This window comes from Pecten maximus, chromosome 4 (genome assembly GCF_902652985.1).
Source record: "Pecten maximus chromosome 4, xPecMax1.1, whole genome shotgun sequence".
Lineage (NCBI taxonomy): Eukaryota > Metazoa > Mollusca > Bivalvia > Pectinida > Pectinidae > Pecten > Pecten maximus.
This window is the reverse complement of record NC_047018.1, coordinates 45,224,421-45,251,159: the sequence shown is the minus strand read 5'-3', so window position 1 is coordinate 45,251,159 and position 26,739 is coordinate 45,224,421. Positions and strand designations below refer to the sequence as shown.

Genomic DNA, 26,739 nt, shown 5'->3' with positions numbered 1-26,739 from the left:
TTGTTAAATTTTCGAGGCAATCCGCCCCTTTATCAAAGTCCATTTGAGGTGAAAAGCCGCTCCTTTTATACAGGATTTCAGACCAATTAACCCACAATAGATGTATTTTGAATAATATTCATTCATAATTTGTTACTTTCTGAGAAATAGGAAATATATATAACACTATGTCATAAAATATCAACTTCAGTTAAAAACAAGAGGAACCTATATATGAAATTAAAGATAAAGCGATAATGGCTGTCTGTCGGCCATGTTATTTTCCGATTGGTCCAAAAATGCAATACCAGGGACCAAGGGGAACCTACATATGAAATTTGAGAAAGATCCCTTCAGTACCTTCTGTAAAATAGCGATAACAAACTTCAATTGTCAAAATACAAGATTGCTACCTGTCGGCCATGTTGTTTTCTGACTGTTCTCAAAATCTAATATGCATAACTAGGGACCAAGGGCAGCCTACAAATGAAATTTCAGAAAGATCCTTCCGGCACTTTCTGAGAAATAACGATAACAAACTTCAATTATCAAAATCCAAGATGGCTGCCTGTCGGCCATTTTGATTTTCAATCGATCCCAAAATGCAATATGCATAATAAGAAACCAAGAAGAACCTACAAATGAAATTTGAGAAAGATACCATCATCACTTTCTGAGAAATAGCGATAACAAACTTCAATTGTCAAAATCCAAGATGGCTGCCTGTCGGCCATGTGGTTTTCTGATTGGTCTCAAAATGCAATATGCATAACTAGGCACCAAGGGGAACCTACATATGAAATTTCAGAAAGATCCCTTGAGTACTTTCTGAGAAATAGCGACAACAAACTTCAATTGTCAAAATCCAAGATGGCTGCCTGTCGGCCATGTTGTTTTCCGATCGGTTTCAAAATGCAATATGCATAACAAGGCACCAAGGGAAACATTCATATGAAATTTCAGAAAGATCCCTTGAGTACTTTCTGAGAAATAGCGATAACAAACTTCAATTGTCAAAATCCAAGATGGCTGCTTGTCGGCCATGTTGTTTTCCGATTGGTCTCAAAATGCAATATGCATAACTAGACACCAAGGGGAACCTACATATGAAATTTGAGAAAGATCCCTTCAGTACTTTCTGAGAAATAGCGATAACAAACTTCAATTGTCAAAATCCAAGATGGCTGCCTGTCGGCCATGTTGTTTTCCGATCGGTTTCAAAATGAAATATGCATAACTAGGCACCAAGGGAAACATTCATATGAAATTTCAGAAAGATCCCTTGAGTACTTTCTGAGAAATAGCGATAACAAACTTCAATTGTCAAAATCCAAGATGGCTGCTTGTCGGCCATGTTGTTTTCCGATTGGTCTCAAAATGCAATATGCATAACTAGACACCAAGGGGAACCTACATATGAAATTTGAGAAAGATCCCTTCAGTACTTTCTGAGGATTAGCGATAACAAGAATTGTTTACGGACGGAGGGACGGACGGACGGAGGGACGGACGGACGACGGACCACGGACGCAGGGCGATTTGAATAGCCCACCATCTGATGATGGTGGGCTAAAAAGCTAGTACATTTACAGAATAGTTTTCACTTTCAATTCCCCTAACTTTCATGTGTTTCAACTTAATGAAAAAGTTCAGTAATCGTAAAAAAAAGTAAACTCAATTTCTGTGACAATAAAATTCAATGGCTCACTTGTTTTAACATAGTTGAACAATATAAGTGTAGTCATTGTATATACATTGTTTAATTCATTGTATGTATGGTTGCCATTCTAAACTGTGCTTTTATTTCTACAGATAATCTGTGTTGTGATAAACCCCCGGAGATGTAAAAACCGAGCGTTCGTCACTATCTGCAATAACCATGCTTCAATTGTAGCGCGAATTCGATCATTTAATGGATCTACATGAGAACCCGTCGGGATAAGTAGCATTATTTTGGCCGGAATTAGCACAAGTTTGATTGTAGAGAATGCTGGGTCATTATCTATAACGTTGTTAGAACTATTAAGTTCTGCCTAGGAATCCGTAGTAATACATGAGCTGAAGCACGGCATTAGCCGAGTATTTAGGAAACTCGTTATCCTCCAAATATTAGCATGCCATTCACTATTCCAGCAACTAAACTAGATATTCGTCTGTACAGTCATACATCCTCTCCTGTAGAATTACATGTATCACGTGATTAGGATTAATCGGATCAGTCACGTGACATGCCTACACATACCCACACGAGGTTAAGTTGTAGGTCAAGGACACCTCAAGCCATCTGAATGAGGGCATTGATGTTCACAATTGTGAAGAGTACGTACGTTCTAATGGGCATATCCAATTTGTTAGTGGACAAATTTCGTTATAAAAAAATCTACAGTCAGTACTTTCATCTGTTGAATAAGTCAAGTTTTCGGGTAACATTTCAAAAGGGGGTAGTTCACATTTCATGTAAGGTGTGAATACCATAGGAATTTAATCATGGTCATATCAGAACTTCTTAAGGACATATATGTCGGTTTACTTATGGTTTTGAGATGATAATACTATGATGAACATTTAGATATACATATCTATTGAAATGCATTATATACATAATTACATTATTATTAATTAATTGTTTTTTCATTTAACTCCATATTTAGGACTCGAACTCATGATCTACGGCGCCGAATACCTAACCGCGGAATATTGCCATATTATTAAATATATTTTATATATGATTTGTACCGATAGAGTTATCGCCCTTTACATCGTTCTCTTTGTTGTCGACGAGAATTTATTTCTTTTATTCAGATATTCCTAACCGGATATTTGCTAGGCCTGCTTAAATATTTGTTAATCACTAAACCAAACCTTTGGGTACAGAACTTTTTGAGCAGCTCAGAAATCGATTATAAGTGGCCTCAGACCATACGTATCTATCTATATGTTCCTACCACAAGAATATAACAGATGGCAGGCTTTTTTTTTTATTTTGTAGAAAAAAAATCTAGTTGACATTTTATTTGTACAACTACAGTAAGCTAAAAATCACCTCATGGCTATCACTGAATACAGACTTTCTTGTCACTATCTAAATAAAATCTATTATGGTATGAGAAAATCCGAAAAATGACAAACCAACATGGTAACTTTGTCAAAACTAAACTCTATCACAAGAGTACCACATATTTATATGTTCTTGATTACAATAGGTAAGGCAGGACATTCATAATGCACTACATTTGTACACAACAACCCGGAAGTAAAATTTTGGTCTGAGGTCACGTGTTGCACCTGTCAGAATCTTACACTGCGATTCACGTTTACTAAAAAAAATAATGTTTTGAAAAGCATATCATTCTGAAGCAATTCCCCCCAAATGGAATAGACATGGTTGCATTTCCTCAGGTTTGACATTATATATCTCTTTATATCAATAAGCTGAATATATTTTACCGATTCTACATTAGTAAAATACACTCAAAACTAAAAAACAAAAATTAAAAAAAAAAATAAAAAAAAAATAAGCAATAATAACCAAACCTGATATTGATATGTATATTTGAAAATGTCTTTTAAAAAAAGCAATTTTTCACAAACAGACGAACATCACATATCATACGAACTGTCAAAGAATGAATCATTTATACTTACAAAGCAACGATATTGTGGTATATCTGGTTGATAGGGATGTGTAAACTTTCCATATAAGTACTTGTCTCCATTAACCCAAGTAGCTAAACACTGAAAGTCCAACTCTGTATAAAAAAAAATGAAAAAAAAAGCATTAGTGACGTCATACATATTTTTTTCAAAATATGTAAACTTTAAACCTTGTCATCCTTCTCGAAGTCAATAATATCGAATGATATACCAGATGAAGACGTATAAGCGCCAATGTCAATTACAAATACATATCATGTTCTCTTTTTCCGTGACAAAGATGTATTTGAATATTCACTAAATAGGTTGTCATTGGACAATTTTTGGATCATTTTCTGCAGAAAGGAATTCAAATTTCTCCATTAGGGTCCATTACAGTTGAGATGGGCCCCAGCTAAGAGATTGATTCCGTCTGGACCGACTGGACATTTAGAAATGCAGAATGAATATCTAGTCAATTTCTAATTTGCCGATGTACATTTCAAGGCAAACCAATTTTGATTTCACAATAGGCAGCATTTTAGATCGATCACGAGCTAATTCATACCTAGGTTAGCTAAGAATGATGAATGGATTTGCTACTACGATGAGAAGGCGTGTTGTGATGAGAAGTACCACAGGGACACACTGTTGCTATAATTACTTTTCACGCACAAAATAATTATACTTACAATCGCCTTGAAATAACATTATATTGGAAAAGCATTGATTTCAATAAAGTCTAGGAAACAGGATGTTGTCGTTATGAAATATACATCAGTTACCTCCAGTACGCATGCGCTACCTCGCAACAGAAACTTTTGGGATTCATCTATTTATAGACATCTTTAATTATAATTTTTTTCACAACAAAAAACAACATTTTGATCTTTTCATACTATCCACTAACGCAGTGAATTAGGCTGGGACATTTCGTATAAATTATATATCGAAAAAATATATATTGCATTAAGGAAAGATCTAGTAATGCAAAGCTTATTCTTTTAATCTGTGTTACTAATGTAAATTTAAAAAAAATGTAAATTCAAATAACTCACCTCGATCATATGTCTCCGACATGCCATTACAATGTTTGTAGATAAATTTAAATTTTGAATCGTCAGCGCATGCGTGTATTTGTGAGATTGGCCATTTGCAGTGGTTGTTGGTCGTCGTACTGTTAGAGTAGGAGAATTCGTGGTAACCTTGAAAAGGACATGGTACTGGTACACTGGGCACTGAAAGCGTAGAAAAGACATCACGTGATTATTACATCACATCCGGTCCAGGCAAACAGTGAAACGTATCATATTATGATTGTGCAATCATATCCGGTACTTGCAAATAGTGAAATATATCACGTGATTATTACATGAAAGAAAACATTGTAGATCAGTTTAACAGGGTTTGTTTGCCTTTCTTTCTATTTCTCTCTTCTTTCTCTTGATCTCACTCTTTTTAATCAAAGTAGATTAATTTATTTACATTTAAAACAGCATCAGTAACTACAATAAACTTGTAATGAGTTAAATTATATACTGGAAATATAATCCAGCTGGTTTAGTCGTTAATGAATACCGATATATATATTTATCTACTGAGGTTACCAATCTGTACTCTATTGGCGCATTCACAGCCAATGATTGGTCTGATAACTATATGACTGTCCCGCACAGACTGTTATGTACAAAGACAGATGACCACCAGGTGTCGCCCTATACGACCAGCTACATGTACAAAACACTTACCGCGGACTATTGTATGTAGTGTAGCGTCCCCATTGATTTTCTCACAGACAGATTCGATGGAATTGCCCGCGAAGCATAAACCTGAAATCAAGACAAACGGAAAGACCTTTAGTTTCATGATGTTTTACACCTACACAATACGCATTGTTAGCTGGAATACATATAAGGCATCGTTATGACAATGTCAAAAAATATTGATTTTAGTCACAACATGATTTTCTGTGATTCCATGCAACTGTAAGATATATTTGAAATGGCATTGACTTTAATGACTTTACACCTAATAGTTTTAAGCCAGGGGTCCCCGATCGCAATCCCTAGTGGAGGCAGTAAAATAAATATAATAAATTATGACTTCTGTTCAAATAAAATATGTATAATAACTTAATAAAGTAAAATTCCCGAACTATACATAACCCTGTACAATGAATATAAATTCATCAAAACATATTTCAGGATATAATACAGCTGTTTTGTTTTTCTAGGGCCCCCATGCCATGCTAAGTGCCTAAAGTGTTGATCATGCGTCAAAAATATCAAAAACTGGATGGTTGGTAAAAAGACCCTTAATTCAATAAATTTCATAATTTTCGATATTTGATATCAAAGTTAGAGCCGGGCACAAGATGGCGGCGAAGTTGTAAATCCATCTCTTTATATTTGACACATAAACTGAATAAAAAGCCTTCTCTTGTCTTAAAAACTTATCACTTTTCTGCTAATCGTTTTTAGAACTGTGCGCGTGCAAGCCGAGCGCGTGATTTGGGCAAACATATGAAAATTAATAAAAACCAGAAAAAATACCTTTAAATCATTATTGTGTGTAAATTGCACGTTTTGCGTCGCTAGTACTTTAACGAGTTTTAAATGAGCCACCATGTTTTATTCCTAACCTAAAACAAAAGCATGCAGGCAGTCGTTATCTGATAACATCCTTCCATTGTTTTATATCTCTTTAATGTGGAAATCATAACGTGTTCCCCCCTGAAAGCACTTTAGTTCAATTGGCTGCTGCCTGATGGAGTTGTCAATACCGCTCTCCGAGTTATCTTCCATTCTGATGCAAAAGCATTGACAATTTTTTTTTGTTTTTTGATGTAAACTTTTGCTTTTGCTTGGCTGTATTTCTGCTTGGCTTCTGCTTCTATTTTTAATATGTAATCGCCGTTGACGTTTTCTAATTATTTTCATCTTTTCTATTTATTGTTACATGAGTATAACTCTATATCAATGATATGCTCCTAACAAAGCTCACTGGTAATACAAGTCACAAACCGTTTAAAAACTTTATATCATATATCAAGTATATTAGAAAGTACACACCTGTCATAAGTGACTTTCCAAGGGAAGTTATAGAAAGGTCACATGTGACAGGTGGTTTCTTAATCCTGGTTCAGGTACATGTAACTAGCATAGCAAATAACATTTTGTGGGGGAAAACGGTCATGTATGAGAGGTGCCGCCTTATACAGGTTTGAAAATAGTGTGTATATAGGGATGTGGTAGTAGTTGGAATGTGGGAAAAATTTTTGCCTTTTTGACTTAAGATACAATTTAGAATATTATCAAGATGCAATAATTACTGTACAACGCCACCAGGAATAACATTAAAATCACAAGGCCTACATTCCTTATTTACTATGTATTTCAAGTCAACCAGGATAACTTAATTATCAAAAGAACAAAGGCGCACTTGTAGCGCGTTCAATGCAACACCCCAAAGCGAAACAAGCGTTTTAAAGACGCAGACGTTCAAACTTTCTCAAAAGGATGAACGCAAAAACCTATTAAATAGATTTACCACGAGGTTACAGAATATGCATATAATCTTGCTTGTAACAAGCATTTTCATTGGCTTAAAATCTATGTTATTAGCCTATAATGTAAAAATTATGTCGCCGTTTGTAACGTCACTTTTCATTGGTTGATACAGCGGCGTAATAATTTCAGGAGAAAATAGTTCGTTAATAAAAGTAGATTTCCACAGGGATTGTGTATAATAAATTAAATCATAAGGATTAAGTTTCGCAGTTTAGTTAAGAGAACGCTCAGTTTTTTTCATATCTCCCTATCATAAAGCTATATTCAATTTAACCCCTAAAGGTAATTCTGATCTGATGTTCACCTACTTTGTGATGTGTTTTATTACATTAAATCATATTGCATTATGGTAATTTTATTGTGCCTCCCAACGCTCGAAATCAGAGGAAGAAAAAAATCTAATACTACAACTTTTATGAAAAATTCCGACAAAGATTAACCTAACCTAACTCAAACATTAATGTTTTCGAGAAAAAAGCCTAAACCTACCACTGTGTGCCTTTGATGTGATAAAGGGCAAACAAAGGAAGTGGTTACTCCCTTGAGAGGGTTCGCTTGGTATATCCCACCCTTAACAATAGAACAGGCCGACGTACACGAGCGAGTCAGATTATATATTCACGCCCCAAGTCTCATAAGAATTCGACTGCATTTCTACATGGAAAGACCATTTCCGTGATCAAATAGACGATTTTATAAATCATATTTGGGATATTTATACAGTATTTGTTCCATTCAACGGGACATCCCGCTTGTCATAATCCCTTTAAAATAACCTTATTCAGAATGGGAGACATCCCGTAAAATGATTCAGAATCATAGCGAAACACATGCCGCGTGTACCATACAGGAGATTTATCAAATTCGCCGACAACATACTTTGATTCCATATACAAGAAAATCCACTAATCTGTCGTGCGGCTTCTGCTCCTGGGATAACCTAATAGGAGGCATGCATCAGTACTAATATCTCATATTGCAGATCAACAAACTTTTGTTGTGGTTTTGATATCGTTCAAAAAGAAAAAAAGATTGAACAAAAGACACATAAAAGGAAATGTCGCCTTTGAATATGAATTTAGCAATAAATTAAGTATTTGCCAGTTTATGAACATAAAGCTGTTGCTTGCCTATGATCATGATGGCAAGGTTCAAAGTCCATCAATGAAGTTATGACAATCATTATGGCCGGGATGTATCAATACAAATCTCTAGCTTCTTCATAGTACAATAAGCATATATATATATTTATTTTTATTCATTTATTTATATATTTCATTTATTAATTTAATTTAGATTTATCATTATTTATTTAGATTTATCATTATTTATTTATCAATTTTCTTTCTTGGAGGAGCAGAATTAATCATTACCATACAATTGCTTACTTTGAGTTAATACTAGTTTTAGGTTTAGATCTTCCTTTAATTTCTAGAATATTTAGATACATCGACTGCATTGTTCATTGTGAAAATGAACTCTCTTAGTTAGACTGTCTATGATGTATATCTTGACCTCATGTCATATCAGATACAGCACTCATACTGTCAAAGGTATACACCGGTGTATCATAAATACGAAACTATGGCCAATTTGGCGAGAATGGCACCAGTCGGTGCGTATGGGAGCATTGCAGCAAGTAAACTTCACATCCTTCCAAGTGGTAACTATAGCAACCCTTGGCTATCTATGGATTTCCTGGCTTTTTTTTCTGGAAACTTTGTCATAAAAGCACAGCATAATTACATCAGTGAAATTATAGCAAACAAAATCAAATACATACTCTCCTATCAATAGCCGAGGCATTAGCACTCGCGGTCTTGTAGACGGCCATGCTATTGGGTCGTACTATCACACACGCCATTTTGTATCATAGAGTCTCCGTCATGATTACAGCACAATACATTTTGAGCACAATATGATATTATTGGAAAAGATTTGATCAGCTCAGATCAGAAACCCCAAGTCTCTGTTGGGTATTTATTGCGATTTATCGATTTTGGCCGACAAATTAGGCTGCATGTCTTCAGAAGTAATAGTCGGAATTCTTTAATGTCGGTACATCATTAAGAAGACATCTATCTATCTCGCTATAGGGACACTTTTCCGATACACCTCACCCTACGCTTTTTATTATTTTTATTCTGTGAAACCCTGGGGAAATCGGAAACGTTTTCCTTCAAATTCGTGATGCTCCTCTCATGATACATATCTTTCAATCAGCATATGTTCCTAAGGTTGACCTCCGTGCTATTGGCACCAGTTTGATTTGATCTAAGAACGAAATCAATCTAGCAAACCTCCGGTCTCTTAAGCCTATATAAGTGTGACATGCGATAAAGAAAACAAAACAAAAGTGTTCATCGGCTTTAAATATAGATATCCCAAATTTAATCAGCTAAGGGGTAAGTATACATCCGTGCTATATACCGTTTAAGCCCCTTTTAATTTTCGAAATAATATTTCCTTAATTTGACTACTTTCGGTCCTTGGCATATCTGGTAAGTCCTACAAAAACGTGACAGAAGTTTGGTTTTTGCATAACTCGCTTTATCCATTAGTAAAATTGAATCTAAATATGATCTTCAATTTTTTTCATTCCATTGATTCCCTTCATAAACAGCATTGCCTTATTTCAATTGGGAGATAAGAACATATGGCTTCAAAATGACCGTCTATTGTGTTTAATGTTGCTAGATGATTGTATTATTATACAATATTTTTGTAGTTATACAATGTTTGGTGATCAAATCATACAAAATTTTATTACATTACTATACAACATTACATCTACAACGTGTCATATCTTGAAGTCTATCGAAGGGTAACCAAACAATACTACATACCACAACGACCTTACACAGTGGTTTCAGAGGCTGGACAACATGCAGTCGAGCCAAGTATATGAATATCATCTTAGTTTTAACTGTATGACGCAGTTTAATTTATCATTTGTCACATGCGGTATCTTTTATTACATTCTGTTATTCATTTATGCGAGTTTTTGTGAAATTATTTTGGAGTTTCCCTTTTCAAGGTTTATATAGTGCTTGTCAGTTTCACTTACTTTCCTTATACTGTAAGATGTTCTCTGCCCATGCGCTGATGACCATACACCGGTAGCACGTGCTGGACCTTGAAAAACAGATAAAAGACAATTAAATTTTATGTTCAAAACAACAGAAACCGAGAAATCAAATGTTCAAAATAACTTCCCGAACCTCGAAACCCCTTGCCGTAGACAAACACATATCCAGAAAAATAATTTCAAATAGTATAAATGACTATTCACCTTCAACCGGAAGTCCCTCTGGACTATTTTTATCGTTTTGCATTGATTCCAGATCCTTCCGCACGGTATGAGGGTAAGTTCAAGGGTTAACATTGATACTTTATTACCATGCATTATTTTTTCAATCCAGAACGCATGTTTCCCCATCGTAGTAACGTCCATTTGATAGTTTTCTTAATATTGTATCAGTCCTTCACAAGTATCGCTTTGTTTAGTATATATTATCGATCACATTGTCGCATAGCACAACATATCTTAGGCCAAACAAATGATGTTTTGTGTTTCCAGGTTATACGACAGGGTAGATGCGTGTTGATGAAATAAACAGTGTCGCATTGGTGCAATAAAATTGACATCAACACAACAATTTCTCATTTAACTCCATAATACACACCAACACCATAATAAAACGAAAAACCAGAATCGTGGGCTCTTGCCATATTTCTTCAAACTTATTGAAACGTTGCAGGCAGTTATTCTATTGTTTATAAATTTTATATTGAAATTTAATTAAACCTTATATTTTATGTTACGTTTTCAATTCACATAATAATATATAGTCTATAAGCTTCATGATTTTTTTTTTAAATCACATCGGTGCCTTTTGAATTATTCTCAAATAAAGCCAAAGAATTGGACTGCACGATATCTGCCAATTCCGTCTGATGTTTGTGTTTGTAAGTCCATCAGCCTCTTGGCGGCTTAATTCTTTATTACAAATTTGCATGCTGAGAGCTCGTACGTTCCCCGATACAAACTCCAGTTGGTTGTGGAACCATAAACAACAGCAATGGATGCTGTGGTAGTGTGGCTACCTAGGGTAGTAAATTACTAGGTCCAGTCTCGGAATCTGTAGATTAGTGTATCGAATTCCAGATAAGACCGGTCAGTAAATATTGATGGATTTCTAAGATAATGACTTGTAACTCATACCTTGGAGAATTCCACTAATTAATAAATAATTAAGGTCTGTTATGTGGGTAAACCAAGGACAACAGGTGCCAGGATGTATCGTATGTTATATGAACTAGCCAGCTTTGATCTGAGCCTCCGCATTATTGGACAAACCTACCTTTATTGAGTAAAATAATACAAGGGCTACAATGTTAAAATTTGTTGTATAATAGAATCTAATTGAAGATGAATCAATAAATATAATTTGATCGTATACAAGCATAAAGGAAAGTCATTAGTGTATAACCGATTGATTTTTGAGATAATGAGGATTTGGTTGAAGCTGTTCTCGCAAATTCATTACTTTTTTTGTATTCTCTATAAATCCATTAAGCTGTGTACTATCTTCCCAAGATAAAAAAGGGGTAGGTTTAGGTTTCGAAACATCAAGCATTTCTGAAAGCATTACGTTAGCTTAAATATTCAGTATATCGTTAATATTACAAAGACATGTACGGTTATAGTTCGATAAATGTTTTTGATCCTCTGATAAAAGACATCACTAGGTATAACCACTTGTAGCCGGATCGTCGATCGAGAAAGTAGACGGGAGAAGTCTAGTAAAGAAATGTTGTATTGTAAGTAGTACGAATTTGCTGGTAGAAGATTGAAATAAAACAGAACTTTAACTTCAAATTTTATCTTCCAATAACAACTGTCAGTGTTTCATTTGAGGTATTGTGTAGCTAAAATTGTTACGATGCTGGTTATGCTGTCTACATATAGTGTATTTAGAACAAGCTCGAGCTTTAGAATATTTTTTTTTTTATTTCCCTGAGAATTTGCGTCAGCTCCATCTGTAAAGGAAGCGTTAGATCGACTCAGATTGTTTATGTCTTTGTTACATATCTTCCAAGCGTGTAGGCGACTATGAGTACTGCTGTCAGCTTCATATTCCTGCCCAATCCATACACATCAAATGTCACTTTTCTGAAACTAGGGATCCCTGAGCAAAGGATTTTTTTTCTCGGGATTAGCTTGCCACAAATGTCAACGGTATACCTTAGATTGTCGGCTTAATCAGTAACACATATCTATTTGTTTCCACGTATCTGGTAAATATTGATTTGGTATAGCTTCCAAACGAACCAATCTGCTTAGATTTGCCAGTGCCCGCTAAGACTGCTGATGATCCGTACTCAAATCCGTCCCTGTATCACAGTATATCGCGAACACACACGAAGATGTGCCTTCTAGCCCCAGGAGATTTTGGCGTTTTTTATGCAACAATTGATTGTAATTTCATATAATTAAACATTGTATCGCTATATTATCCACAGTTCAATGTAAGAATTTCAAAATACGAATATCGTGTTAGTACAATGTACTACAGCATAGGTGTTTTGGTTTTGTTTTTATTTTTGTTTATTGTAAAAAAAAAACTTAAAAAGATGTAAACTTCATTGGCGAAACAAGTTGTGTATCAATCGCTCTTTTTTGTTCGGATGGAAACTCGCGAGGGGTCTTACTGTCGGAGGAAACCGCAGTACCCGGAGAAAACCCCGAGGAGTCCCGATACCTTTTCACGCCCGGTCGGGGAATCGAACCACGGCCGCCTAGTTGAAAGGCAAGTATGTTACCACTGTTTTGTTGTGTTTTTATGCAAATTCTGATACCAGGTAGGACAGAAACGGTAACTAAGGACGAAACAACGGTTATGAAAAGGTAACACGCCTTTCAAACGACAACTACCTCGAATCTTCGGAACTGTACATTTAAATACAAAACAGTTTCAAAACAATATGTTAAAACCGAGACAAAAACATTTCCGTTGCAATGTTAATAGTGTTGTACCTTATCAAAATCAGACAATACTTTTCATTAAAAGTTGTTTTCCTCAAGAACGGCAATATCGATATGTTGACGTCTAAAATGCGTCAAATCTCCCAATTTCTAAATCATGTATGCAAAATATCATTTCAATTATAAAACCAACAAAAACTTCAAGACGAGTGTCATCTGCATAAATAATTGTACTTCCGGTTTTTAATTTAAATATACTCTAAATGTATTTACATAAAAATATTCGAAACGGAAGTGACATGTATGTATTTAAATAGTAGACAATCATTCAGAACTTTTTAGCCGTTATCAAATTAAAGTAATAATCAAATTGAGAATAAAAGGAAGCCATGAGTAATAGTTTTCATCATAATTCCGGAATTTACAATAAAGATCCGGAAGAACAGTTTCCCTTCCGTGTCTACCGAATATTACTATAGTACTCCCATATACATAACGCTTGAAATATAGTCCTGTAGAAGCATATTATCATGTTTTTCGGACAGAATAAAAAGTTTGGGTAGAGAATGCAAAATCGATATTTTGTATTGTCGGAGATCTGTCTGAGTTGGGTAAGCATGAACGCCTTGTAAATCACGGCGTGATTCTCATCAAACATGGCGGCCATTGTAGTGTTCTGATAATCCGGGCACTAATGCGATGTCCTCATGCAACGTGTGTAGTATGCAGTTAGAGAGGGATGCAAGACTCAACAGTGTTCCCGTCTTAGCGACAACAGAGCGTGCACTCCAACTCACACATGAAAACATGTGTCTATATTTTTACGTAACAAATTTGTCGATATACACGCATGGAATTTGTTTGTTTGTTTGTAACTTTATGTTGTACGTTTATTTATCTCTTCGCTTGTTATTTGTTTGTTTAGTGTGTACTCAAATCTTACACTTACATGAAAGCTTTGTTGATGTATACGCTTGGTATTTGTTTGTTTGTTTATTTGTTTATGCGTTATCGCAATCGCAAAACTAAATGTAACTCTTTATATTACGGTGTGAAATGATGCGATATGCAGACCAACTTGATGTGAACTTTTATATTTCGGTATTTAAATTTCTATTTTGGGCTATTTCATTCATGCTAGGTTATAGAAACAGGCTTCATGTTTAATGCCTGTGGAACTCTTACGCTTTGGTATTGGTCAGAAATGAGCTGTCAGTCATTGTGATGTGCTTAATTACTGCATGACATATACCTTGTATGTACTTGCTTGTCTTAAATAAGGAACATTAATGAAATGTTATATAAGCTTTAGGCAATTTGGCTTGTGTACTTAACTGAAGGTAATATGTATTTAAATATATGTTGCTAAATTCCACCACGCTGACGAATATTTAGAATGCATTCAGACGGATCAGGTTTTTGACCCACGAGGTAACGCCCAGTACACTGGTGTAACCTCTCTAGGAAATTGTAGGTGCATGTCGCCTTTATGTATTGTTATTCTGTGAACAACTCCAATGAGCATCATCTGAACTTCCTAATCGTTATACCTCGTATTCATCGCATAAACTAAACTCATCAAATCACTACCAGTAAGCCGGGCACCTAATTTTTAATATAAGAAGCGCGTGCTTGTAGGTGAAAAGGTCACAAACTAAACGGATCACTCAATCAAATTATGCGTTTAATTATAATTTCCTTAAAGCAGACGTGATTTCTCGGATTTTTTTTTTTTTTTTCTAATTCATTCAAAATTTAAAATATATGTTTATCTCCGTTTAACGTGGTAACTGTAATACAAATGAATCACATATTTTCTTCTATCATGAAATTTACATGTTTCTATGTAAAAGTCTATAAGAACAATTGAAAAACTTGAAATTCGTTATAAATTTGCAATGAAAATTCCAATCAAAGGAGACGAACTGAAATTGCAGAATTGTTCTATATATCAATTTGTCCTTAGCTTGTCGTCAGAGTTCCACAGTGTATATCCGTGTGGCACCGATCGGTTTGTCGGTACCATCAGAGGAGACTTGTCGAATCAAGTTTTCAATTGTAACAGCAATATTAACGTCATTTTAACGCATCTCAGATCCCCTTGTCACATGCAATTGATTCGCACGTGAGTTTAAGTGAGATAACTTTTATACGCAATTAACTTAAATGCCTGTTATTTCAAGGGTAAAGCATAATCACGTGACTTTTCTCTTTTCTAAACGAGGACGAAAATTAAAGCCGATTCAATTTCTGAGATATTCCAAGCACACAAACCGTGTCAATAACAATCCATCTCCTATAGTGAGGGAACTGGTGCTCACATCACTAAGGCAAGGTTCTTCGACGAACGTGCCTTTTTGAAAGTGATTTAAAATCCTAGAGAGAGTGAGGGTGTCTGTATGATTAGTTAATCAATTGAAATTAATTAAATGACTAGTTGAACGTTTCAAAACTTGAAAAGGACTTTTTGAGTGATAGTAAGGGGAAAATGAGTCTAGGGAGTTGGGGTAGGGCAGGATATAAATCACATCATAAACCATTGTTTCTGTTTTAAAGGACAGTGGCACCAAACATGGATCTGCAACAGTTCTTTCTCCATTTCAATTTATTCTCAATTGAATTTTTTTTTTTATTATTTATTCATTTTTATCCAGTTATCTATTTTGATTTTAGGGGAGATGAAAAGGGAGAAGAGGGCGGCGGGTTGAAAGCTACAAGACAAGAGACCAGGTGTCCCGGAAGTGAAAGCGTCTTCTGTTTCAGTGGATAAAGCCGTCATGTATATACATGTATATGTCAAATCAAGTTAGATGCACATGTCGATTACAAGTCAACATTTCTTTGTATGTACCAGGATAGCGCGCTTAATATGTTACGATGATTATTTGTTCCACCTAAAAACAAACAGATAAATATATTGTCGCTATATTTACCTGTCAGCAATGAGGTATTTATCTCCGTCTTTTTTCGAACATGATCCTTTTCGTGATATTTGCCGATCCGTAATTTCTAGTTCCCCATATGTGTCCTGGTACCATCGTCCACGCCACTCCACCGGAAACACACAGGAGGATGCTGGGAAAAGAAAGGAACAGACGTCAATTGAAGCACAATAAAACAAGCAAAATGCAAATAATTAAATCTATATAAACTGTGCAATGTTTTCATGTAAAATGTGAATATTTCTTTTGCAAATGTACTTTCGTGGTAGAATAATTTTTATCGCCCAAACCTATCTATGTATCATCGTTAAAGAATGTCTCGTAATTGCGTGAACTCTCGTTGCAGCCATCCGCTTTTTCCAAGTGTTAAAAATAGATTTGTTTAAAGAACATGAATCAATTTGATTCCCGGAACCACGCGGGACGATGTAGACCGTATGTATCATGTTAGAAAGTCGTTGGAGATTACATCCGCCATTTGCCCGTCGCGAGATGGGTATCGCGCCGTTTAGCGTCGGTTGAAGCTCGAAGGCGCATGGCGTTGGGCCGTTTATCAAGGGAAACCGCCTAGGCTCGAACAATTGCCAGGTATTTCGTGTTAAGAGTTTATTTGACAAAAAAGAGTTCTACTGATGGAAGATAATATACAGCGCCCACAGAACTCTTCTGTGTCGGAGATAAAGATGTCAAGACGTACGTTGGATTACGGGATTGTGAACTGTGGAGACTCAGCTTCTGTTTTACCACGTAAACACACACACACACACACGAACAAGATTCTCAATGGCAATGCTGGCGAATAACGTATCGTCTTCACACTGGGTCGAAATCAGACGTTTCCAGAGCTTAATGTGAAATACAGTAAAGGAATCATTTCTGCTATTTAAATGCTTTACTGCAAATCTGAGATGTAGAAGATCTCGACGGGCCGTAAAGGGGTCTTAAAATGCTACTAAAAGTGACAGGGTGTGAAAACAAGTGATACGGGTCTGGCACTGACACGGAAACCTAAGCCGGGTGTTCTAGACTAATATAAACATTGCCAGCATACCGAAATTACTCTAAAATGTCAACTATCTGTATTATTACGTCCGTGCCGAAATTACTCGAAAAAGCTCCCTGCCCGCACCTAAACTGCTCTTAATGTCACCTGTCTGTACCGAAATTACTGTAAAATGTCACCTGTCTGTACCGAAATTACTGTAAAATGTCACCTGTCTGTACCGAAATTACTGTAAAATGTCACCTGTCTGTACCGAAATTACTGTAAAATGTCAACGTCCTTACCGACATTACTCTAAAATGGCACCTGTCTGTACCAAAATTACTCTAAAATATCGTCCTCTATACAGGGTTAGCATAAAACAGCAGTCGATTTTACATTAAACATCATCTTATGACTCTAAATGTCATCGATTGTAATGAAATTCACAAGGACACTAAAATATTTCAAACAACATCCTAAGAGCTGTTAACATCCATTAGAACTATACAAAACAAGAGATCCCAAAGGGATCTTGGCGCCCACCATTGAATGATCTTTATAGGTTCCATGTCAGATTGATCTTTTCTATACTTTTCCCTACCTCTAAGTCTTACTAATCTGTGTAAATTCAGAAACAGCCCTCTAGTACTTTTCAAACAAAGGGAACCTATATAACAAATTTAAGATTTAGGGATAATGGCTGTCTGTTGGCCATTTTGTTTTCCGATCAGTCTTAAAATGCAATATGCATAACTAGGCACCGAGAAGAACCTACATATGGAATTTGAGAAAGATCCCTTCAATACTTTCTGAGAAATAGCGATAACAAACTTCAATTGTCAAAATCCAAGATGGCTGCCTGTCGACCATGCTGTTTTCCGATTGGTCTCAAAATGCAATATGCATAACTAGGCACCAAGAGGAACCTACATGTGAAATTTGAGAAAGATCCCTTGGGTGCTTTCTGAGAAATAGCGATAACAAACTTCAATTGCCAAAATCCAAGATGGCTGCCTGTCTGCCATGTTGTTTTCCGATCGGTCTCAAAATGCAATATGCATAACTAGGCACAGAGGGGAACCTACATGTGAAATTTGAGAAAGATCCCTTCAATACTTTCTGAGAAATAGCGATAACAAACTTCAATTGTCAAAATCCAAGATGGCTGCCTGTCGACCATGTTGTTTTCCGATTGGTCTCAAAATGCAATATGCATAACTAGGCACCAAGAGGAACCTACATGTGAAATTTGAGAAAGATCCCTTGGGTGCTTTCTGAGAAATAGCGATAACAAACTTCAATTGCCAAAATCCAAGATGGCTGCCTGTCTGCCATGTTGTTTTCCGATCGGTCTCAAAATGCAATATGCATAACTAGGCACCAAGAGGAAACTACATGTGAAATTTGAGAAAGATCCCTTCAGCACTTTCCGAGAAATAGCGATAACAAGAATTGTTTACGGACGGAGGGACGGAGGGACGGACGGACCACAGACGCAGGGCGATTTGAATAGCCCACCATCTGATGATGGTGGGCTAAAAAATCTTATAAATCGCCCCATCTTAGTTTTCACCAAAGCACGTCAAACATCATTTTCCCTTAAAAATGGTCTTGATATATTTTCACACCAAAAATCATCTCGGGCAATAATTGTAAAGGTCAGAATGTATACGTATCTGTAATACACCGCTAGTTCGTGGTGTAATTTTCGAGAGACGCAAAAAATACCGTGAAAATAATATAATATAACCACAAACAATTAAAGTCTAATTCATAATTTCTGCGAAAAAAATCATATTTGTGCTTCAAATTTTGACAAATCCGCGAAAATGTTAATCATCGAAAATACTTTCAAATAACGTGAAGCTTTTGAATAGTTAAGCCCGAAATGAGAACACCTGCGAACCATCATCCAGTGCTCGTTATTTTGTTCCTTTTAATGAAAACTAGCGGGGAAATGAATTCGCGGAGGGTCTGAGATAAATAGATCGGATTTGACTTATAAACTGCGGGAAGTCGATAAACTATGTAACAATTTAACTACCCCCATATGACGCCACGAAAAAAAAAGTTGTGTATTTTTTACTGGATCATACACATATCATAAATCTCTCCAAACGATAAACAATTTGACATTTAACGTTTTCCATATGATAGGAACCCCATGTGTGAAAATCGGGGAAATATGGCGGCTGTTCTTTTTATATCATGTAAGTTACATAACTGGAAGGCGTGGCTCTGACGGCGAAAGACAAATATATTTTTCTGTCGGGACTTCTAACGCTATGCATTTGTTACATTTTATGACGAATAGAAGAAAACATATCGCATGCGTTCAGCCCGTTCTATGAAAATAATGTAGATCCGTCGTAAACATGGTAATACATTTCATAACGACTCATAAACATGCCGGATGGAATTGTTCTCAAGACGAGCTGGCAATTACATTGATAGCATGGAATTAGTATCGCTCGTCGTCCTGTGAAATACGGAGTCACATCTACCGTAATATCTACAGACGACTATGGTCCATGGTTACCATGGAGATCAGAATGAGGTGTACCTTCTTTTACACCGGTAATGAATCAAATATTATTACACCAGTTGTACTTATAATTTGAGTAATTACACTGATGTGACGCCTCGCGTAATGACATTGGTTACACTGCTGTGGAGTCTGATGTAATTACACGGTCATGTTTGGCCATAATTACGCTGATGACGTCACACTATGTAAGCTAATTACGTGGATGACGTAACAGGCAGTTACACCGATCACATGTGTGTATTACGTACACTCAAGTTATCTACATCCCAGGTCAGGGTCTTTTAATCAAAAGTCATGGTCACTAAATTCAAAGGTCATGGTCACTAATCCAAAGGTCATGGTCAATACATCAAGGGTCATGGTCAATATATCAAAGGTCATGGTCAATACATCAAGGTAATGGTCAATACATCAAGGTCATGGTCAATACATCAAAGGTCATGGTCAATACATCAAGGGTAATGGTCAATACATCAAAGGTCATGGCCAGTACACCAAGGTCATGGTCAATATATCAAAGGTCAAGGTCAATACATTAAGGGTAATGGTCAAAACATCAAAGGTCATGGTCAATTCATCAACGACCATGGGCAACAATGACGATGGCTGAATATATTGCTGTGTATCATACCATTGTAATAGTATTGTTCTTTTTTAAGTGTTATACTATGAACAGTGTATGGTATGATAGTATGAGCAGCAAAATGTGGTGTCTTTATCATTGTATGCTTGTATGATAAGATGTTGGCTTTACTGTATATTACTGAACTTCATATTGACCTCTTGTTGTACATAAGGCATAATTGATACACAAAGGGTCATTGTTACTGAAACATCATTGTTACTATATCAAAGATTATGTTCACTTCATCAAGGAGGATAGTTACTCTATCAAAGATCACGATCCTGACGTCATAGGTCATATTTTTACATCAAGGGTCATGGTCAAGGTCAAGGCTAACTAAATAAGGATTTATGGGTAATAGAGACAAAGAGATCAGATCATGTGCACATGCGCAAACATTCGCGCGCCCAATGCGAAAAAAAGCTCAAAGTTAATATAGCTGTACTCTGGTAAACAAGAAAAAACTCTGGCTTATGAAATAAGACAGGTACAAACCAATAAAATAAACGCATGCGCAGTAAGTTAGAAATGAGGCAATATCTGAAAATGTCATATTGAATTACGAGAAATAACCACAATAATTAAATATACGTATAGCTAGATATGACAATAAATCGACCCAACGCTATTGTGTAGTTTAACACCGACTGTAAGGTGTAAATACAATATCGGGCGCGAGGGATTTCCGTCTATATATATATATATATATGTTACATATCCGTGTCGGCTTTTACGGTTCTTTATACTAGGACTAGTTACCGTTACCAAAGTTTACCTGGACTCAAAACACAATATTTTACCTGTAGTTTTTACCAGCACAGGATTATAGAAAATTACCTGTAGTTAACAAACTTGGATAAGAATATAAGAATTTACCTATAATTACTTAATTTATTCAACTTGAGGCATTGTTGGATGATAAAGATGTTACTTTTTATCAATGTACGAGATGATATCGTTTTACCTGAAATTAAGATACCTTAATGAGATGACAGAATTTTACCTGTAATTAAGACACCTGTATCAGATGCCAGAATTTTATCTGTAATTAAGACACCTTTATCAGATGACAGAATTTTATCTGTAATTAAGACATCTGTATGAGATGACAGAACTCCATTGTAATTAAGACACATTTATTTAATGACAGAATTTTATCTGTAACCAAGACACTAAGATTAGATAATTTTATGTTTTTATCATCGAACAGAAATTCACAATCAACGAGATATATTCTTCCGCAGAAATGTTTTTATTCACCTCACAATATTACGTCATAATTACATTTGCCAGCTTAATAAATCCGGAGACATCCGAATGTTAATTATGTCTAATAAAGCACGGGATAGCGTTAATAATTAACGCGAAAGGTGTGTATAACATCATCTATATTTAACCTGTTAGATATTGAGTCATGATCGCGTACCAGTGAGTAAAGTGAATGAATTCATAGACACACAAGCAGTACTATGAGATAGCGTGACCAAAATTGTAAAAATTCCATAAAACCGGAAGTGAAATTAGAATTAGGTTTATTTGAATCATTTACATATGAGCGTAAAGTTTAATATCTATATAACAGTAGTTATCAAAAGTAACATTTTCACAGAGAATTACTAAATATAATTCAAATAATTGTCTGCTACAGTGCACTTTAATAGATTCGAGTTAAGAAGAGTATTCCAGATAACCGATATAAATTATATTGAATAAATTGCCACGTGACAACAGAAATATCCAGATAAAAAGACTATTCCGGATAACTGATATAAATTATATCGAATAAATAAACTACCACATTACAACAAAAATATCGAGATAAGAGACTATTCCGGATAACTAATACAAATTATATTGAATAAATTACCTCGTGACAACAAAAATATCGAGATAAGAAGACTATTCTGGATATCAGATATATATTATATTGAATAAATAAATATATAAGAAAAGTATATATCCAATATAACACATTTTGAAATAAACTATCGTGTAGAACGAGAAACTATTGCGATAAGAAAAGTATTCGAGATATACAAAAACGAAAAAGAAAAAACAAATGAAATAAAATATCACGTGACAATAACGTATCGAGATTAAAGTACAGTATTCCACACATTTGTGAACACGTTAAATAGTGACGGATATTTCGAGAAATCCAAATGCGTTCTGAGGATTTCTAGTTGTCTATTCCATGATTCAGAAGCACATTTGTGCTGTGTTTGACTCTCAGAGGGTATTTTTTTTCATCCTAGTGGTATTATTCAAAGTAAACAAGCGCATACAACGCCAGTATCGAAATTGATTTAGAAAATATTTACAACAAGCCGACGAGATTTGAGCCCGCGGCTCGCCAATGGAGGCCATGTTGTTGTGGACTAGACAGAAATTATTACATAAACATACCCTAGTTTCACAGTCTGTCTAGAACAAGACTTGTTAGGATAGGTCAACACACACACAATATTATATAAACAAAGTCCACTTTCATCTTCACGGTAAAAATCGACATTCATTGTATCCAATTTCTTACTTGTTTACATATAACGAATTCATATCGAGATTACGCATGTCAGATTCGCGGGCGATCGCGTGTGTTAGAGTGCCCTGGTCACAAAGTATGTTTAGTAAGGGAACATGGCTGAACGTGCACTGAAATGCACGCACGTGTATTTGTATAATCTCTGCAATAACGTGCTTTGTCGTGCAAACATAACACGTTTTCCCCTCTGATTTAAGCCGTGAATGTGAACCTGTAAACAAATAGTTCTGTTTTAAGTCCACATATCTATAAAGTACCGTTATCGTATCAGAATAAGATAACGATCTACTTTATTTATTTACTAAATATAATTTTGAGTATCGCTATTAAAACCTAAAAAAGCTCCCAAGCGTTAAAGGAAAGTGTCTTTACTTTCATATAGACGGGTTTTATCTTCTATACGGCAGAAATTACCCCCACTTAAAATTGTTTCAATTCAGGGTTTATTATGCTAGTAAGCCTCCCAGCTGATTTACACAGCGGTAGAACGTTGTATATAAGCAAGTTTCTTTACGCCCGATATGTTTTTCTTCTTGCTGTTCCAAACTTCCCCCCTTGTCTTAACCTGATTAGAACCATGTGGCTCGCACCTAACACAAATAAGCCGTCATTCTACAGCTGGGATCAGTTGTGATATTCTGAAGTGAAACATTCTCTAGATAGACGGACCATTCTAGTCACAGGAACCAATCATCGTAGTCAATTTCGTTATAGAGTTTATATTGTTCTGTGGACAGCCGAATAGCCCAATGTGTACTTAGAGAATTAAGACTGACCAGGGTTTGACGTAACTTGTCTGTTAAAGCTGACTTATATTTAATCTTAAAACGAACGAAAACAAGCAGGGGGCCCTGTAATTAAACCAACATGTCCTTAAATTTCACACCAAGTTGAGAACATTTTAAATATTAAGATATAAAGCATTAACTTTATTTCATGATTACATCCCCAGGATATTTAATCTCAAAAATAAAAAGGAAGCAAATTCCTCTCAATTGGTCTTTCACAAACGGAAAAAAGGCAAAATGGTTATCAGCAGGGCGCGTTCTCAGGAGTATGGGTTTTCTAAATTACGCTGTGACTTTTAATGTCAAACATGCTAATGAACTTAAATATAAACGCTATATAAATGTCACGTGTTGTCGCTATTAATAGCAATATGGGGTGTAAATAGTGCAACTGACAAGGCTCTTATTGATAGAGACCGAACAATTTGTCCACCGTAGTTTGGTTTGTTTTTGTTTAACGTTCTATTAACAGCCAGGGTCATTTAAGGACGTGCCAGGTTTTGGAGGTGGAGGAAAGCCGGAGTACCCGGAGAATAACCACCGACCTACGGTCAGTACCTGGCAACTGCCCCACGTAGGTTTCGAACTCGCAACCCAGAGGTTGTCCACCGTAGCTGTGGGAAGGTCCGACCAAATCGTCTCCAGTAGCCAAGGACAGGTACATACTGTACTAGTCGTGTCCAGTGTCCGTAAAAAGGTCCCAGCCTTTGCTAGTAGTCACTAAAAAGGGTCCGTTCGCCTCCAGTAGCCAAACACGTTTTTTTCCTTTGCTAGCTATAACTAAAAAGGACTCTGTCGTCTCCAGTAGCCGTGAAAGGATCCCAAGTTTTGTTAGAGGTCACTAAAAGAACCCAGCCGTAAAATTGTGCTCAACCATTCCTTGTAGTCGTGAAAAGGTTCGACCATTGATCTCAGTATCAATGAAAAGAACTACGTTCTCCATCGCAGCAAAGAAAAGGGACCCAGACGTTTCAAGTTGCAAAGAATTTGTAGAGTCCAGAGAAAATTGGAGGAACTGGTCGTAGGATTTCCAAAAATAAGAAGCATTTTTTTTTATCATATCCCAAACTTCTGTGATGATTCAGATTAATTTACTAATGCTTTGTTTGTCTTCCATATAATGAAATGTTACTCCAGAAAAATCTAATTTGTTTAAATTTAACACCCAAATTCCATTTCCATTATGAAAAGGAAACGTTTATAAAATAATGTTATTTCTATTGTCAACGATATTTTAGACAAGAGATACATAAACATATTCAGTGACCATCAGAAACTGCATGTACTTGATAATCTAACATATAGCACTCCTTTAAGAAAATATTTCGTACACAAAATGATACTAATTCTCCGTGTTTTTCGTTATTTTCCCATTTTCCCCATTTTTTGTTTTACAGTTATGGCATAAAGGATAACATCAACTCCAAAACACAGCACGACAGGGTTTGTTCTACAAAAAAAGTGAATCTGCTTAGAGCAACAAAAAATGCACATTTAGCAGATAAAACAATTTTAGTGATTTGGATGCCTATCTACCAAATTAGCAACTAATTTACAGCGATGTCAGTTAAGTAACTTCACAGTCCCATATTATGCGCGAGATAACAGTTCCATTAGCTGTCTGAACGCACGAGACAACAACACGTGCATCGCCGCATGCACTAAATACATAGTATGCCAGCAATTTGCTTCTTTCGAGATATTCAGTTTGCACATTGAAACGAAAAGATAGATGTTTTATCTTTGAATCAGTAATTATTGTACACTAAATATCTATTAAACATAAGGTGTAATCGGACGGAGGTTTTGATTTTTGGTTTATAGAAGAAAAAATTCGTGTCGGTTTTAATTGTCAAACCTGGACTTTAAAACTTCTGAACCAAATTTTGAGGCATGGATTTTCTTGTAGTAGTTGGTGACTACCTCACTGAACAATATACAGGAGCCACGTCCCATGCCACCCAGAGCAATTAGGGTAAAGTGTCTAAGGACACAGCCACGACAACACAGACCGGTCCCGTTTCTCAGCTTCCCGAGAAGCAAAAACCGACTCGGGTAGGGAGAGTCGAACCACGTACCTCGGATCTTAAAGTAAAACCGATGTATGATACAGTTTACTTCATTAACCGACATATACATGGACTGCATATTACTGAATTTATGTCTAATGATGTAATATCGTGTATATAATTCATTGGAATGTATTCAAAATACAAAGTAATTACATAAGATTGCGTTGTCCAATCAAAATTCGTTACAATCAATCTGCATTAATGAGAAATTTCTAGAATTGATTTATATCAATTACGTAATAACTAACATTCTGGATATCGGGTCTTTCTAATAGTTGCGGATGTTAGGTTTCCACACTAAGACATAATAATCTTCTCGCTTCGTGGCGAGATACTCCGCATACATATCAGCCTATCGCTACAGTTTACTATTAGATACGCCCTTAGAGTTTACTAGTACGCCACAGGAAACTCGTGGTGTGAGAAACTATCACTCTTTTGGATCCGAGTATGAAACTGATTTTCCTGCTGGGAGAAATATCACCAACTGCCGCTCAAAAACCGATTCCGTTAAAGATTTTGAATAGCAAACGTTCGGCAACGTAATCAAATAATTCTAAAAAGTAATTTTCATTATGTACCTACAAGCACTCGCTTTCAAGAACATAAATCCGGTATATGGCTGTAGCCTTCAGCTGAATATATCTATATAAATTTATCAAACAGACCCGTATCTGGTGAAGAACTATCGGAATTTGGTTGAGTTGTATCTTTTAAAGGGTTCACACGTAGGCCAAACAGAGTGAATGATATCCTTTCACCATCGTACATTAACAAGGACATCAGTCAATGTCGAAAACGTTTGGACCACAAATTAAAGTAAACATCCTCTACAATAAAAATTCGCATTCAGCTACATAAGCGACAAAGCGTTTGTTTAACCAAGATCAGCAGAGTTAAAGCGTTAGATGGAATATGATCTAGAGAGCAAATTATTAAGTTTATAAACAAAAAGTCCTTTCAAAAGAAACCTTTTAAATGCTTCAAATGCATTCAATTATCGCATTACATCACACAAGTATTGTGCGCCATTAAATGATTCAGAACCCGAGATTCATCAGTTGGAA

At 35.8% G+C, this 26,739-nt stretch overlaps 1 protein-coding gene across 1 annotated transcript in view; it reads right to left on the bottom strand.

Moving 5' to 3' along the window:
- Nucleotides 1-26,739, bottom strand: part of LOC117326228 — a 99,661-nt gene that overhangs the window by 22,234 nt on the left and 50,688 nt on the right. The window contains exons 2-6 of the mRNA XM_033882892.1: nt 16,104-16,245; nt 10,249-10,316; nt 5,361-5,441; nt 4,671-4,850; nt 3,625-3,728 (exon numbers count right to left, since the gene is read on the bottom strand). Coding sequence (XP_033738783.1) covers nt 3,625-3,728; nt 4,671-4,850; nt 5,361-5,441; nt 10,249-10,316; nt 16,104-16,245 — 575 coding nt within the window. The remainder of the gene's footprint in view (nt 1-3,624; nt 3,729-4,670; nt 4,851-5,360; nt 5,442-10,248; nt 10,317-16,103; nt 16,246-26,739) is intronic.